The sequence below is a fragment of the Stegastes partitus genome, unplaced genomic scaffold (genome assembly GCF_000690725.1).
Source record: "Stegastes partitus isolate 25-593 unplaced genomic scaffold, Stegastes_partitus-1.0.2 Scaffold549, whole genome shotgun sequence".
Lineage (NCBI taxonomy): Eukaryota > Metazoa > Chordata > Actinopteri > Pomacentridae > Stegastes > Stegastes partitus.
Genome location: NW_007578280.1, coordinates 99,676 through 115,990, shown reverse-complemented (window position 1 = coordinate 115,990; position 16,315 = coordinate 99,676). Strand labels below are relative to the sequence as shown.

The window sequence follows — 16,315 nt, the reverse complement described above, 5'->3', positions numbered from 1 at the left end:
AGGAGGGAGGCCGAGGTTGACTAGAGGAGGGAGGCCGAGGTGGACTAGAGGAGGGAGGCCGAGGTGGACTAGAGGAGGGAGGCCGAGGTGGACTACAGGAGGGAGACCGAGGTGGACTAGAGGAGGGAGGCCGTGGTGGACTAGAGGAGGGAGGCCGAGGTGGACTAGAGGAGGGAGGCCGAGGAGGACTAGAGGAGGGGGGCCGAGGTGGACTAGAGGAGGGAGGCTGACAGGCATGAAGAGGGAGGAGAACAGCTGGATGTTTGGACTGGGGAGTTGACCATCCGTCAGCTAAGTGCCGAGCAAAGAGAGAACAGAGAATGTAAACTAATTAGGCGGGAGGAGTTAAAAATAAAGTGCTGTTGACTTTTCCCCGCCGTCTGATGTCCAGAGCTAAACTTGTCCGAGCCGCCTCGAAGCTCAGCGCCGACTCTCAGCAACGCTAACCTGGTCCTCGAGCTGATATCGGACCTGCAGCTTTAGCGTTGTTGTCCATGCGTCTGTCTGAGCAGATGTGTGTCCAGCTGTGGAGTTTGCTCGCCGTGTTTACGCCGGTGGATGTCGGTAAACGTGTAAATGTGTCACGCTGCTGCCACATCCGTCTGCCCTCCGCCTCGGCACACACAGCTGGATGCTGCTTGATTAGACGGGACACTAATTAAAGAACAAACAACAAACTGAAGAGGCAGGAAAACAGTTCAGTCAGAGAGCCGGAGGAGGTTCATCCTGCAGTGAATCAGCTGCTGCTGTGTTCTGATGAAGTGAAATCACATAAAACGTGTGTTGAGCTCACATTAAATCAGCTGAATGTCTTTTATTAGGGTTCACAGCAGAGTTGCACACTCTGAGGGTTGACGGTTTAAATGATTTAATAAGATAGCAAGCAGATAAAGGGATGTAAACACCTGTTAGTCTTTGCATTCAGGCACAATAAACATGCAGTTTACAGTGACGGTGGTGGTAGAGCACTAACGATGTTGAATTCACAGTTGGTTTGATGAACTGAGATCAGCTTTCTCATCAACATCCAATTTAATTCAGTTCAATTATGCTTTATTGGAGCCAGTAGCAGTGTTGCCAAAGCATTAAGGACGGTGTAAAAAGAAAAAAGAAAAAGAAAACAATATCATTTTGTTGAACAAAACAATTAAAATAAATTTAAAAAGACATTAATATGTGTCTATGTGCAAATCTGGCAAAATTATTTCCTCCAGAATTAATACAGTCTTAACTTAGACAATGATTTAAAAAAAAGAAGATTAAAAGCCTTTCATATGTGCTGTATGTGATCCAGCTCCTTTGCTGATCATCCTGCTTTGTTTTCAGTTTTTCACTCAGTGGCTTCATTTTCTTTGAAGGTTTAACGGTTTTCCAGCGAGTCAGGATGTTTCCCAAACACGTGTTGCTCCGGGTTCATCACATCACGTTTACTCCGTCGTAGGTTTTCACATGTGAGGAGAAAATAAAAGACAAACAGGTGATGCAGTTATCTTGGTTTGTAGGTTGTTTTTTTAACCTGTAGGTTTATTTGTGGCGATAAATGACAGACGAGTGACGGTCAGACGTTGTGTTGGAGATGTTACAGCTGGAACAGGCAGAAATCTGTAACGAAAACAATCTGTAAGCTGGATAAAGTCTCCTGTCACAGGTTAGCAGCTAAAGTCTGGTTTCTTCTTGAATTAAAATATACTTAAAGGTTAGTTAGGACTTGTTGCCCAGTGATGCTGAAAACACTGCTTACTCCGGCTTTAATGATAAACCAATTCAAAGTCAGTAAAGATGCGTCTAGACTCTCCGTTTCTTATCGGTTAAGTATTTAAATTCCGCCTCTTAATCCACATCTCATCATTTACATTCATTATGTTTCACAGACTGACCCATCAAACCGTTTTGGAAGGATAAATGATCCTTTATCCACCTGAAACGTCTACACCTGGAAAATCTGCGTTTTAACCGTCCTCATTAATTATCAAACGAACATGAGTTTATGTGTTTCTGTGAGCTTCACCGTCTGGGAATCAAAGACGAGGATCGACTGAAGCAGAAAGCAGCTCAGGGTCGGGCCTGTTGGGTGGACCTGAAACCTGGACGCCCTGCAGACGAGTCGGTTTAAGCTTCATGTAGAAAACCTTCTGGCTCCGAGTCGGGTTTCACTGTTATTTACTTTGAGCTTTAATAATCCCGCGTCTGCTTTAAGTGCTGCTCAGAATAAGTTCACCAACGTTAACGGAACGTTTATGAGGCAGAACGTGGAGACCGTTAAATATCAGGATAAATATATCGTGAACTGCTGTAATCCCAGCAAGCAGAGAACGTTCCCACAACATTACCTACAAGTTCTACTGACGTTTGAAAGAAAACACTTTAATCTGATGTTTCAAGGATATTTTTCGTTTCTATTAATGTTCCTTTGAGGTTAAAAGTGAACTAAGAGGGAATGTTCCATTAAAACAAAAGAGAAACGTTCTTGTAGTGTGATATATAAACAAAGGTGGAACATTTTGCCTGCAGTATTTGGAGAATGTTTTGGGGATGTTGCTGTTGAGAATGTTCTTCTGTAAAATGTTCCTACAATAACAAAGGAAGGATGTTCTCAATGCAACATGTGAAAAAAATGTTTTAAGAACATTTTTAGAGCGTCTTTAGGGAAACTTTATCCTGCTGTAAAGAAGAACATTTTCAAAATGAGAAGAGAACCTCCCACGAAGAACTTTTCAGAACTTTCTCAGAAAATTTTTAGAACAAAAAAAAATCAATGTGGGTCAAAGAGCCACTCAGAGCAGAGAACGTTCCCACAACATTGTCTAACATCACCTACAAGTTCTAATAATGTTAGAAAGAAAACATTTTAATCTGATGTTTAAAGTACTTTTTAAGGGTATTTATCATTTCTAATAATGTTCCTATGAGGGTAAAAGGGAACTAAGACAGAACGTTTTAACGTTCAGAGGATGTTTGGAGGATGTTGTCAGATAATGTCCCATGATAACAAAAGAAGAAGGTTCTCAAGCTAAAAGTAAAAAAAATGTTTTCCAGATGTTGTCTAGGCCTCAGAAGACAGAATGTGTTTTAATAAAAACGTTCCTGTAATTTAAAATATTAACCAAAGTGGAGCATTTTGCCTGCAGTGTTCTGAGGATGTTCTGGAGAATGTTCTCACAATGTTACATGATATTGTGTGATAAGCACCATTTGGAAAATATTTTAAGAACATTTTAGAGCGTCTTTAGAGAACTTTATCCTGCTTTCAGAAGAACATTCTGGGAACTAAAAGAAAACTTTACTAGAACTTTGCAGAACTTTCTCTTTATGTTTTTAAATGTTCTAGAAGGACTGTGAGTGAGTTTTAGTGCAAACCTACAGGGAACCAAAGCTTAAATACGGTTATTCAACAATAAACACAAACTCTTTGACAACTTGTTCTCATGAGGTGGTTTAGTTACGACACATTAGAGCAGAAAACAACATTTTCTGGGATGAAACATGAACAGATGAGTGATGTTCAGCATGTGGAGCATAAACACTGGAACAATAATCAGCTTTACTGTGTGAGGAGCCCGGTTCAGTGTGTTCTGCTGTTACAGGCGGATCACTGGGTGAACACACTGGAACAGAACCTCTCTCTTCTCTCAGCTGTCAGCCTGCATTCCTTCTAGCTTCTCCATTAATGGCTGCAGAGGAAAGATATTAGCTGTGATCAAACACTAAATCACACTCTGCTGCTGTCGCTGTTTTACTCCAGTTACAGGAGCCTCCGGACCGGTTCTGCCCCGCTGGAGGCTCGTTTTTCACTCATTACTGACACAAAGCATCTGAAACGTGGTCACAGGTTCTGTTCTCAGGCGTTCCAAAGCTAAAGGGCTGCACATAAAGAACCAGTGAAGCTCTTTAACACGTTTGTTTGTTTGACCTGCAGTCCAAAATAATCTAGTTTAGAGTTTCTGTTTTACCTGCAAATCCCACGTCGTCGTCGTTTAGTCTTTGCACTCGTTACGTTGTTCTGGACCGTCGTCACAGCGTAGAACGTACGAAAGTAGTAAAAGAACATTTTAAAGGTAAAAATACACAAATGCTCTAATTGTAGAACTACATAATGTGAGAATAAGGAACCAGCAGGTGTTTTGTTCTGCTCGTCTTGTTCTCTGAGGAGGAGATAAAAGACGTCTCTGCTTCAGGTTCTGACACTGGAACCTTTGAGAACGTGCCAGAAGTTCACAGGACTGAGATCGAGTTGCGTCTGGATGCTTCTTGTGTTTGTCTGTGCAATGAATCTGTACCGTGACGACCCAGCTGTCAGGGAACGTTCCCACGACGTTAGAGAACGTTACCTACGAGTTCTAGTAATGTCTGAGAGAAAACGTTTCAGTCAAATTAGATGTTCTAAACTAAACAGGAAAATAAACGTTCCTTTGTTGTGATACATTAAAGGCAGAACATTTAGTCTTGTTGAGGGAGCATATTACAGAACATTCTTAGAACACCAAAGGAATGCTTTACTATAAAACATTCTCACTATGTTCCATGATAACTAGGTAGGAACATTCTCAAACAAACATTAAAAAAATGTTTTCCAGATGTTACTGAGGCCTCAGATGACAGAACGTTCTTTATAAATGAACTAATATGAATCTATGAAACGATCCCACAGTGTTCCACCTTAAAGAGAGAACATTTAGGAACACATTACAGAACGTTCTTATGTAACGTGATAATGAAGGATGCGCTAAACTAAACATTCAAAATATGTTTTTTAGATGTTATTGAGGCCTCGTTTTAAAAAACGTTCCTATTGTGATATATTAAAGGTAGAACATCCAGTCGTCGTTCTCATGGACGACGTTAACGTGGTAACAAAGAAACAAAACATTTTCACAATGTTCCATGATAACTAGGGAGGAACGTTCTCACAGCAATTTTCAAAAAATGTTTTCCAGATGTTACCGAGGCCTCCGATGACAGAACGTTCTCTGTAAGACGTTCCTGTAATGTGACATATTAACAAAGATGAAACGATCCCACAATGTTCCACAGTCATAACAAAGGGAGAACGTTTAGTCTGTTTGTTAAGGGAACACATTATAGATTGTCTTATATAACGTGATAATGAAGGATGCTCTCAAATTAAACTTTCAAAAAATGTTTTCTAGATGTTATCCCACAACGTTCCACGGTGATGAAAAAGGTAGAACGTTTCTCAGTTTTAAGAAACACGTAACGGCCTAAAAATGTTATCCCCAAACACTGTTAGAACATCTTTAGTTCTGGCAACTAAAAGAAAACCTTCCGCTGAAAACATTAGGAGAACTTTCTCAGAACGTTTTTGGAGGGAGGGGGGAGCGTTCTGCTTGTCCACCCATCACGTCGCCTGTTCCGTTTGTTTCTCAGATAAAGAACCGGGGAACAACTGTGGATCTGTGTTTCTTATCGCGGCTCATGATGTCGGCTGTTGTCTCAGCTGATAATGATAAACTTCAGGCGGCTCGCTCTGTTATCTCGCACCAGAACAAATCCTCTAATAGGCGTCTTTAGCGCTGGCACAGGGAACACGCTCGACACCTGCGTTCACTCGAGAACTGCGAGGTTCTGTGTTTACGGACCGTCAGCCCAATCCGTGATGCTGTAATTACGACCGAGTGGATGGATGTGGAGGCGTGTTGTTGTCTCTTGTGCCTCTTGTGCGTTTGCTCACTTGGCTGGCACCGACCTGAGACTTGTCCGGCTGCCAGGAGAACCCAGGAATCCTGCAGCGTTCATGTGAAAGCCTCCTCTGCAGCGTTCCCAGCAGCCCACGTATCTGCAGCAGCGTCTGGCCGTGATAAAGCGCCGACTCCGTCCACCTGTAATCAGCCGGCGCAGACGCATCGACTGCATCTGCTGCAGGAGCTAGCGCTGCGTTAAAGCAGGCAAGCTAACGATGCTAACATGTCTTTAGCATCCATTTATAGGATGTGCTGAAGAGCAAGTGTGTAGATGGCAGCAGTGGTTCAGAAAAACAGCTGTCTTAAAATAACAAACAGTAAATGTGGTTTTCTTTATTCTGAACTTTGCAAGTCTCAGTATTTGAGGAGACTTTCAGGTGCTTCAGAGCTGTCATTTTATTGAAGACTACAACGTTTTACATTTTTCAGCCCATTTAGGTGATAATTACCAATAATAATGCACGAATGGTAAAACAAGCAGACCGAGGTTATACGATAATATCTCAGAAAGTAAAATAATTCAAACTAAATCATTTGCAAACTTAGTACCTCAATCCTGAGAGTGCGATGAGACACTTTGAACACAGGAAAAGCAAACAAAAAATAGACTTACTATATAAATCTATATAAAGATCTTGTCTGTTTGCTATGATCCAAAATAACTTTTCCTCTAAAGTTTATTTGTAAATTTATCTTTACTAGAAAGCTAGCTTCTGACAAATTAGCCGTAGCTACATAAGATAGTTGAGATACGAGGGAAAGAGAAATATTCATGTAATTCATTGAACACAAAGTTTAGCTTTGCTTAGCTTGACTTAACTTAATTTAGCTTAGCTTAGCTTAGCATAACTAAAATGAGCAAGGAGAAGCTTAGCTTAGCTTGACTTCCTTAATTTAGCTTAGCTTAGCTTAGCGTAACTAAAATGAGCAAGAGGAAGGTTGGCTTAGCTTAGCTTGACTTACTTAATTTAGCTTAGCTTAGCATAGCGTAACTAAAATGAGCAAGAGGAAGTTTAGCTTCGCTTAGCTTGACTTAATTTAGCTTAGCTTAGCGTGACTAAAGTGAGCAAGGAGATAATCTCTCGACCAATGAGGTAATCTGGAGTGAAAAAAGTAGTAAAACTTGAAGTGAATTTGATTACGTTTGCTCAAACTAAATTATTCTTGTTTGGGTTGTTCCATCTGAAATCTGCTCGACTGTCTGTGATTTGCCTTTATTTTAAATTTTATACAGGGAAGTACTTGATATATTGATGTAAAATGTTCACATGTGCCGTTTTAAATACCTAGTTTTTGATTTTTGATGTTTTTCAAGCACATCAGAGATGGTCAACAGAAAGCTTCTGATGGTTTGACATGAAACGACCCATTTATGATCATTTCTTTAATAAATATAGATTTTTTTTTTGGAATAAAACACTTTAAAAAGCTCATTTCTTGCTCAGGATCATGTTTTTCACTCTTTAAATGTGTGAATATGAAGCAGACTGATGCTGAAAACACTGATGTTTCCATATTGTAGAGAATGTAAAAGTAAACTTGCTGAATTTGATCCGCGGGGTTGGAGAGTTTCGCAGCGCCCTAACTTACATTTTTTCCGTGTTGAGTGTTCGCATATAGCGGCAGGATTAGAAACACCTGTTGTGGACGGACCACAGATTGACAGCAGGACCCCTGAGTTCCTCCTCACACCGGCTTCCTCCTGGCAACACACATATAGACGCACAACCAGCCGCAGACACACACACATCCCAGAGGCATGTAGGAGTTCACAGCGAGATGTCCGGAGGAATGTGTGACGGCTGCTGCTGGTTGTCATGAAGGTTTATAAGGTTTATTTTAACTCCCACACATAGCTCAGTTACTCAGTCACGCCGAGGCTCCGGGGCTGCATCACTTGCTGCAATAAACACAACAGTTTCTGTCGGTTTATGTCGCACCTCCACAGAAGACTTAAGCTCTTATTAAATAATCGTAAATTATTTAATACTTCCAGCCGCTTCTGCTGACCTCAGCCTGACCTGCGGCGGTTTGTTTCCAGATTTAGCCTGAAGCCGAGGCCTCCTGTCGGCTCGGCTCACCTGCATCGCTTGAATTAACCTCAGCACCGTGACCCACATAGTCGGCCCTCCACAACCTCAGCGCACACAAGAAGCTGGTAGAAAAGAAGATAAGATAAAACGTAATTAATCACGAAATAAATGCTTGTGCAAGTTATTGCTCAATAAATCAAAATGAAAATAAATGCGATGCCTTAAAGATAATAAAGCGATAAGATACAAGTGCAATACACGACTGAAAACACACACAAAATGGATTTAGAACTTTAGCGGCTTTTCCGCTGAAGTTATATTTGTAAATTCGTCTTTGCTAATGAGCTAGCCACTGACAAGCAGCTGTAGCGAAACAAGCTAGTTGGCTAACTGGAAAATTACCAGTTACATTACTACCTGTACAAGGAAAAAATATTTTTCCAGCTCATGTAACAAAAGGGAACTTATTTAGTCCAGACATACTAGCTTAGCTTAGCTTAGCCTAGCTTAGCCAAGCTTAACTTAACATATTACGACATTATTTATCAAAATGTATTTGATGAACACCAAACTGATTTGTATTTTCTCAAATTAAATTGTTCACTATTAGGTCATTCCATCTGCAATCATCAAATATACTCAAATATATAAAAAGTAGAAAAGCAATAAAGCATAAATACAATACACCACTAAAAACAAGAAAAACACACAGAAAATAGATTTAGAAAACATAAATCTTTTTATCCCCATCCAGTAATGTCTTTTCTGTTAGCTGTTATCGACTAAAACACACAGTGGCTTTTACCCTAAAGTTCTCTTGTAACTTCATCTTTGCTAACTTGCTAATTACTGACAAGCATCTGTAGCTAAACAACTAGTTGGCTAAGTTGATAATTGCCAGCTGTACAAGGAAAAATCATTATTTCAGTTCATTTAACAAAAAAGGAACTTATTTAGTACAGACTAGCCTAGCTTAGCTTAGCCTAGCCTAGCTTAGCTTAACATAACACAACATAACATAACATAACATAACATGACATTTCTTTACTTATCAAAATGAAAAGTTACACATGATATTTAAAATATTGCACCAAATGTTTCTGGGGCTGTAAACTGTGGACAACACCGCATGATTACAACCAACCGATGACACAAACGGGACTTTTATTGGTTTTTAGTCCCGGTTGGTTGAAGTCATTTCTTTGTTCTTTGAAGCTTAAGTGGGCAACAGCTGGCTCGTATTTACTGACGTTTAAATCTAAACTTTTGGCTTTTACGTTTTTGTCAGAGGAGTAGGTCGTCTTTATTTTCCATCTCAACTTTGTGGATGCTTGCTCCGTTGAATGAGGACGCTGCTGTCACTGCTTCTTTCTGTTCCCTGTAACTGATTTGGCGTTTCCGTCTTGCAGTCCTGGCTGCTGCCGTCGTCGGCCAGGAGCCCGACCACAGCCACGGCTGTGCCCATGGCAGCTGTTACCCGGCAACCGGAGACCTGCTGGTTGGACGAGAGAAGAACCTGAAGGCCTCGTCCACATGTGGGATGAGAAGGAAAGAACCCTACTGCATCGTCAGCCATTTGCAGGTCAGTGTGAGAGCGTGTGTGTCAGCCTGTGTTTTTGTTTGGTACTGTGGTACTACCACTCTCACCAGTACTGCCATTATCTATCACTTAATGGTGATCAATAAAGACCGATAACCGATGTTTATATGCATTACAAGTTATTTATTAACAGAAGGGAAATCTGTCATTCATAACCAGGTTACTTCCTTAATAATATTTATTATAACTAAAAATCTCAAATATTAACAGAAATGATGATGTGATGCTACGAGGCTCTCCTGTGTTTACTGATCAATTAATTGATCAGTTTGTCTCCAACAGTTCCGTCTGTTGTTCTTCCCTTCTTTCTTCTTCTTCTATATATTAAACATTTATGTGTTACTGTTTTCCAGACACTGTTTGAGGATAATCTATGGCGGCCTTCTAACTTAGTTGCTAGCCGTTAGCGTAGCCGTAGCTACTGTGAAAGTAGCCAATGTCCTGATTTGTGGAGATGATTTGTTCAGTCTCAAGTTCAGTTTAAGCAGATTGTTGAAGTTATTCTTATTTTAGAAAGATGTGACAGTACTTCAGATAGCTGTATAATAAGAGGCTCAGCAAACCTCTTAGCGTAGCATTAGCCTAGCACTGTCAGCGACATGAGTTCCAGCAGCAATGACACCAACAAGTGAATTAACGGGGCGTTTACCATGTGACAGATAAACTGAGCATGTTTGTGGAAGATTGTGGTGTTGATTATAGTTTCTGCTTCCTCACCTTCCAAACGCAAATGTGCTCGTCTGTCTCTCTGTGTAAACAATAGCCTTCAGTGCTGATTGGCTGTTTCTTGTGCCATGCAACCAATCAGATAGAGCTGGAGGCAGAACATTCCTGAGCCCAGATGCAGATAGAGGAGGTCGTATCAGAGCCAAAAAGTAGTGCGTTTAATTTATTTAGCAATAATTGGTCAATTAAAAAGAACATTACCGATAACTGGAAAATGCCAGATATCGGCCGTGATAATCAGTCAGACCTGTCAGCCCAGGACTCTTATCTGTCCTTTTGGCTCTTTTTTTAAGACAAAAAAAGCAAATTAAGAGCAGAATTAACATTACTTTATATTTTATTGAGTGCAGTATTTCTGCTCTGACAGCATCATTACTGTGCGGAGGAAAGAAAAACACATTTTGAGCTCTTTTTTTCGCTGCCAACACCAACATTCAGTCAGAAAAAGAGTGAAAATAAAAGAAAACAGACCATTAAATCCCTCCTGCTCTTGCTGTTTTCAAACTGAATTTGTGATAATGCTCTGACTGGATTGGATCTACTTTATAACCGCAGCCACAACTAAAGAAATCAGCTGACTAATGGCTGCTTTTAATCATTCTCCAGTGTTTGTATAATTTATTACCTCCATGTGTGAATACGTCACATTCCTACAGTGACAAGATGAAGTGTACGCTCTGCAGTGGAAAACTTTACCTTTCTGCGGCCGTATTACTGGATGTTTCCGCAGATCGATCATCTTTCCGCTCTTACATGCAGAAGCCTTGTTGTGCTTGTGGCTTCGAGCATTGTCAGCATAGTGAAGCGAAACCACACTTTTAAATGACTTCTGTCTGCCGTCGCCTCTCAGAGCCTTAAGAGTCTGTTGGTGTGTGGAAACTCTTGGAAATGAAAAGAAATGGGGTTGGTGAGATAAAATGTGAAAGATTCTGTTTGTGCAGCAATAAAACGTTGTTTTCTCCAGAAGGCCTGAGTAGTAAAACGACAGCGACATGTGCCATTTGATCATTTTAAACTGTGTTCGATTGTGTTTAGTTTCACTTAAATGCAAGTTCAGTTGCGTCAACAATCTCCAAACGTGCCTCATAAAAAGCCACTTATAAGCCTTAAAACTGGAGCTATAACAGCCAACATGTTGTAGTTTGGTTTCCCCAAATCAGCACTGAATCCAGAATATTATTCACAAAGAAGAGCTCTTGTCAGTCTTCTACTTTTCCACAATCTCCAACCTCTGATCGAATCGTTAGCCGTATATTAGCTCAGCTGTTCATTTCATTGTTATTTGAAGGGTTCAGAGCCAAAGAGGGCCAAACCACAAGAAAATCCAAAGTTGAGTTTTAGATTTTTTTGTTTATGGTGGAATAGTTCATGGCAAAGTGCTCCAACCAACAGCCCACTAGTCATGTCACAATGCCACTTGGCCCAGTTTGGCCCATAATGGAAAAATCCTGACTTTTAACTGAACTAATACTTTTCTGATCCTGTTAACATTTCATCCAAACCAGGATTACATTAACTGTTGGTGAATCTTGTTAAGCTGACCTTTGTTGCGTTTTATTTCTGTGGACGTTTCAGTTTGTAATAGATGTGAAATTGTCGAGGAAAGTACAACAATAACCAACCGACTCAACTAACATTGATGCTTTTTACACGACTCAGCTTGGTTTCCCTGGTAACACCGTGGGGTTTGACTAATACCTGGAACAATCGAGGGGTTCAGTGCCAAAGTGGGCCAGAGTGTTTATGGTCTACTAGTTCATGGCAAAGTGGTCCAACCAACAGCCCACTAGCAATGTCACTTTGAAGTTTGGCCCATGATGATTCTGGCATGAAAATTTAGTGTCAAACTGGACCGAGCCACAGGAACCACTGACCGTTACATTGCAGGTAGTTCCAACATGTTTGCGATTCAAGATGGCGGACAGCGCGACCTCAAGCCTCATGAAAACTCAACTCGTAGGTACGATACGGTAAAATAAACCTTAATGAACCACCACCGAGCATCTGTTTCTACCTTCATGGTCCTCAGAAGTACCTCTAGTTCCTGATGATGCTGTTCAGAAAGACAAACCTTGGATCAGTTTGTTTCTCAAAAAGTAGAAAATGTGGTACGGCCCACTTTGGCACTCTGCAAAGGGTAATTAAAACTTAAATAAGTCATCACAGAGCAGCTGTTTTTTTTTTGTTTTTTTTTAAATCTCTGGACAGTGTTGGAACCAGGATTTGATTTTTAGCAACACAAAATTTTGACTCCATTTTTCTCTAACACTAGTAAATGTGGTTCGGCCCACTTTGGTGCTAACCTCTTCATTTATTTGTGTGTATTTACTTATTTGTGTGTGATTTTGACCGCTGTGTCAACATTAAAAGCATATAAATACGCTTTAAACGTTGTAACGCTCTAAATGAAGTGATAAAATTTATCTTGTCAATAATTATCAATACTGACTGAAATAAAACACTTTGTCCAGATGTTGTTTCAGTCACATCAACCGACACGTAAACCGGCTAAAGTGGCTAAATTCAAAATACAGCTTTAATCCTGGCCTTTATTTAAAAGGTTTCTATCATGACAGACATTTCAGCTGTATCGCCCAGCCTGAAGATAACATCAGAGCTGATTGGTCCTCAGATATTTAGTCATTTAACTAATTTATTACTTTGTTCTCTTGTGGGGGTTTTTGTTTTCCGTCCCACCACAGGATGAGAAGAAGTGCTTCGACTGTGACTCCAGGCGGCCGTACGACCCCGTCTACAACACCATCAACCACCGGATAGAGAACGTCATCACCACCTTCAAGCCGCACCGCAAGAAGTCCTGGTGGCAGTCGGAGAACGGTGAGGACACGTCGGCAACGTCGTGCATTAACACCTCAAAGTGTCGCATCTGTCTGATAATCCGTCGGGTTTCTCTCACGTGAGCAGGCGTCACCTTCAAGTCCAGTAATGTGAAACCGCAATAAGTCAAAGTTAGAGGTTGTTTGTTTCGTTTTGCAAAATCTGTTCTCTCAAGACGGAATGTGTTTAAGTGGGTGAACTGGTTTAAATGGCGTGAGTCTGGTGATGGCAGCGTTGGTCCATCGCTTTGGTGGAGACGGAAATATCTTGACGACTTTTAAATGCAGCACCATTTAAATTTAACGTCCACAGACTAGATTAGAACAGACTTTGGAGATTTGCTGCTTCACCTCTGGACCCAGCAGCAGGTTTCTGACATGTAGTGAAATGTGTCGGCATTGTTTGGACGGTTTGGTTCATGGTTCCCAGAGGCTGTGACCTGCTGGCTTCAGTGATCTCCTGAACCCTCGTTCACCATCACAGCGAGGCCTACAGTTTTTTGTGTCAAATATCTCCAGGGTGGATTTCTGTGACAGACGTGTAACCCAAGAACCCACAAAGTTTATGATTTTTTCACTCTGTACTTTGGTTTCTGACCAAAACCCTGCAAAGCGCTGGTGCTGATTTGCTAAATGAGGACGCTAACACGCTAAAGTAATCTACAGCAGGGCGTGTTTTCATCACTGTGGGTTTCATTTTTCACTGCAACATGAAGTCCTGCAGCTCTGTGGAAACAGAATGAAGAAGGAGAGAGACCGAGACACCGAAGCTGAAATCTGTGTCATTATTTGTTTTCCATAAATGGAACAAACCTGCAATCATTGGGTAGATTTTTCCAATACTGTGAATAATAGTGTCTCCATGTTTAGATGTTTTACTTCTTAGATTTTTGATTAGTTTCCATACGACCCTCTGTGCTGCTCTGTGTGCACACCGCCTGCAGTTCAGCTGAAAAATCCCAATCTTTTGTTCCGTTTTGGTAACTTTAAGCGATTTATCTTTAACATATTTCAAACCAGAAGCGTCGATATTTTGGTGAAATATGACAACTTTAAGCTTTAGCTTGTTTTCCAGCCAAACTCCAGGCCACAGATGAGTAGTTCAAGGACCATGGGAAAGCCCAAAAGCTGATGTTTGTTTTTACAGTTTCTAGCTGAGATAAATGGTGCGATTACGTCAAAATAACTTGTCTTTCAAAGCTGCAGGAAGGTTTCAGACGGTTAAGGCTGGAGGCTGAGTCGTCTTAATGCAAAGCCGTGCATATTTGATTAATGATAATTATAGATTCTGCAATGAAATTAAACAAACAAGCCAACAATATGATGTCAGCGATTATTGGCATGTCTGCAAATTAGTTGAAGTAGTTTCTTTGAGGTTCTTCTCTGGAAACATGCGGGTAAAAAGTTGGAAAAGGGCAAAAGATCCTGAACGTTTATTAAAAACCACGAGCCACTGTGAAGGTTTTTAAAAGCAGGATTAAGTTTCCAGGATGACAAGCCGCGACCGACAGATGGACTTAATGACAGAGCGGGACGAGCTGCGGAGAGGAGGGAAAGTCAAAGCCCCGACGGAAAGATAAAAATAAGAGGAGTTGGTGGAATAATCGGTGCAGGACGGGTTTGAACTTATTTTTAGGCAGATCGTTTGTGCGTGAGCTGGACACAAGGCCCGTTTGAGCTGAGGATGACGACACCGAGCAGCTCTGCTTGGACCCAGAATAGACCAGAGAGGAACAGCAGCAGCAGCAGCAGAAGAAGAAGAAGAAGAAGAAGAAGGGGGACAGGAAGCATCGTGACTATTTTTATTCCCAGTAGCTGCATTTGTTGGGTGCACAGTGGGCCCGCTTCATCACGGACCACAGTGCGTTGATTGTGTTCGCTCGTTAATTTTCCGGGGATTTCATGCACACATGCAGACATCAGAGGGCCACTGTGACTCAACAGGTGTCTGTTCTGTTGTATTTTAGTCGCTATGAGCTGCTCTGTTAGCGAGCCGTCACACTCCTTTTTCTGTCCTCGTCCCTTTATTTCCCTCCTCTGGCCGGGTCACACCCTTCCCCTTCAGTCTTTTACAACTTTTTCCTTCCTGCTCCTTGTCGAACATTCACAGCACACAACTGCCAAGACTGAGTGGATTTCCTGTCCGGGAGCCAGAATCCTGGTTGCTGCTTCGCTTACTGCCACCGGCCATTACTCTGTCACTCATCTGTCACACAGTAATGGAGGGGCAATGAATTTCTAATGCAAACTAGCTGCAAACTTCATGTGAATTTAAATCTCCGTCTCTCTCCAGGAAAGTCAGATGTTTTCATCCAGCTGGATCTGGAGGCAGAGTTCCACTTTACTCACCTGATTATGACGTTCAAGGTGAGACAGAAGCGTTTCTAGTCTCATTAACTTAACGACTTTACAGCTCCAACTGCTTAACGAAGAGCTGACGATGTTTCCTCTCTTGCAGACTTTCCGTCCGGCCGCCATGCTGATCGAACGCTCGGCAGACTTCGGTCGCAGCTGGCAGACTTATCGATACTTCGCCCACGACTGTGCCGCCTCCTTCCCCGGAGTCTCTCAGGGTCATCTACGCACCATCAACGACGTCATCTGCGAGTCGCGATATTCTGACATCGAGCCGTCGACAGAAGGAGAGGTGAGCGACCGGGTCGACTGAACCAGGAGGTCGGATTAGCTGTTAAGTTTTTGCTTAATTTCAGTGTCTGATGTCAGAGTAAACTGTTCTCGATCAAAAGTTTACATCTACCTGTAAAGACCATGTCCACCATGACAGACTTGGGTTTCCAATGACTCTATAACTCTTCATTTTCTTATCATAGGGTCACTGAAACACATGAACCTTCGTCACAAACACAATCATGTTTTTGGTTCTTTCATAGCTTTATTAAAGGTCTTCTGGGAATATGACAAAGTCTGTTGGGTCAAAACTATACATACAGCAATGATAATATTGGGTTAAATCTCTTTTCACTTCAACTTGGTTCTTCTGGTTTCCGTTCACCAGCTTCTGGTTCATCTTTGACTCCTCTGGACAGAATCGCTGCAGTTCAACTAAACTTGTCGTCTTTCTGACTCAGACTTGTTTCTTCATCAGTCCACAGGTTCTTTTTTTAATTTTTTGGGCTTTATCGTATAGGACAGTTGAGAGAGACAGGAAAGTGGAGGAGAAGAATGGGGGAAGACTTGCAGCAAAGGGCCATGAGCGGGATTCGAACCCATGGCCGCTGCGTTGGGGACTACTGCCCCTATACGTGGGTCACCAGCTCAACCGGTTGAGCGATAGTGGTGGTCCAGTCCACAGGTTCTGGATGGTTCCAGTCAGGACTTTGGGGAGACCAGTCTAGAACCTTCATTCCAGCCTGATGGAACCATTTCTTCACCACTTTGATGTGTGTTTGGGCTCATTGT

At 41.7% G+C, this 16,315-nt stretch overlaps 1 protein-coding gene across 1 annotated transcript in view; it reads left to right on the top strand.

Annotated features, from left to right (window-relative positions):
- The window catches only part of lamb2 (laminin, beta 2 (laminin S)), a 72,301-nt gene that overhangs the window by 14,309 nt on the left and 41,677 nt on the right, over nucleotides 1-16,315 (top strand). Inside the window, exons 3-6 of the mRNA XM_008288263.1 lie at nucleotides 9,142-9,314; nucleotides 12,761-12,896; nucleotides 15,189-15,262; nucleotides 15,354-15,542. Of these exons, the coding sequence (XP_008286485.1) occupies nucleotides 9,142-9,314; nucleotides 12,761-12,896; nucleotides 15,189-15,262; nucleotides 15,354-15,542 (572 nt within the window). The remainder of the gene's footprint in view (nucleotides 1-9,141; nucleotides 9,315-12,760; nucleotides 12,897-15,188; nucleotides 15,263-15,353; nucleotides 15,543-16,315) is intronic.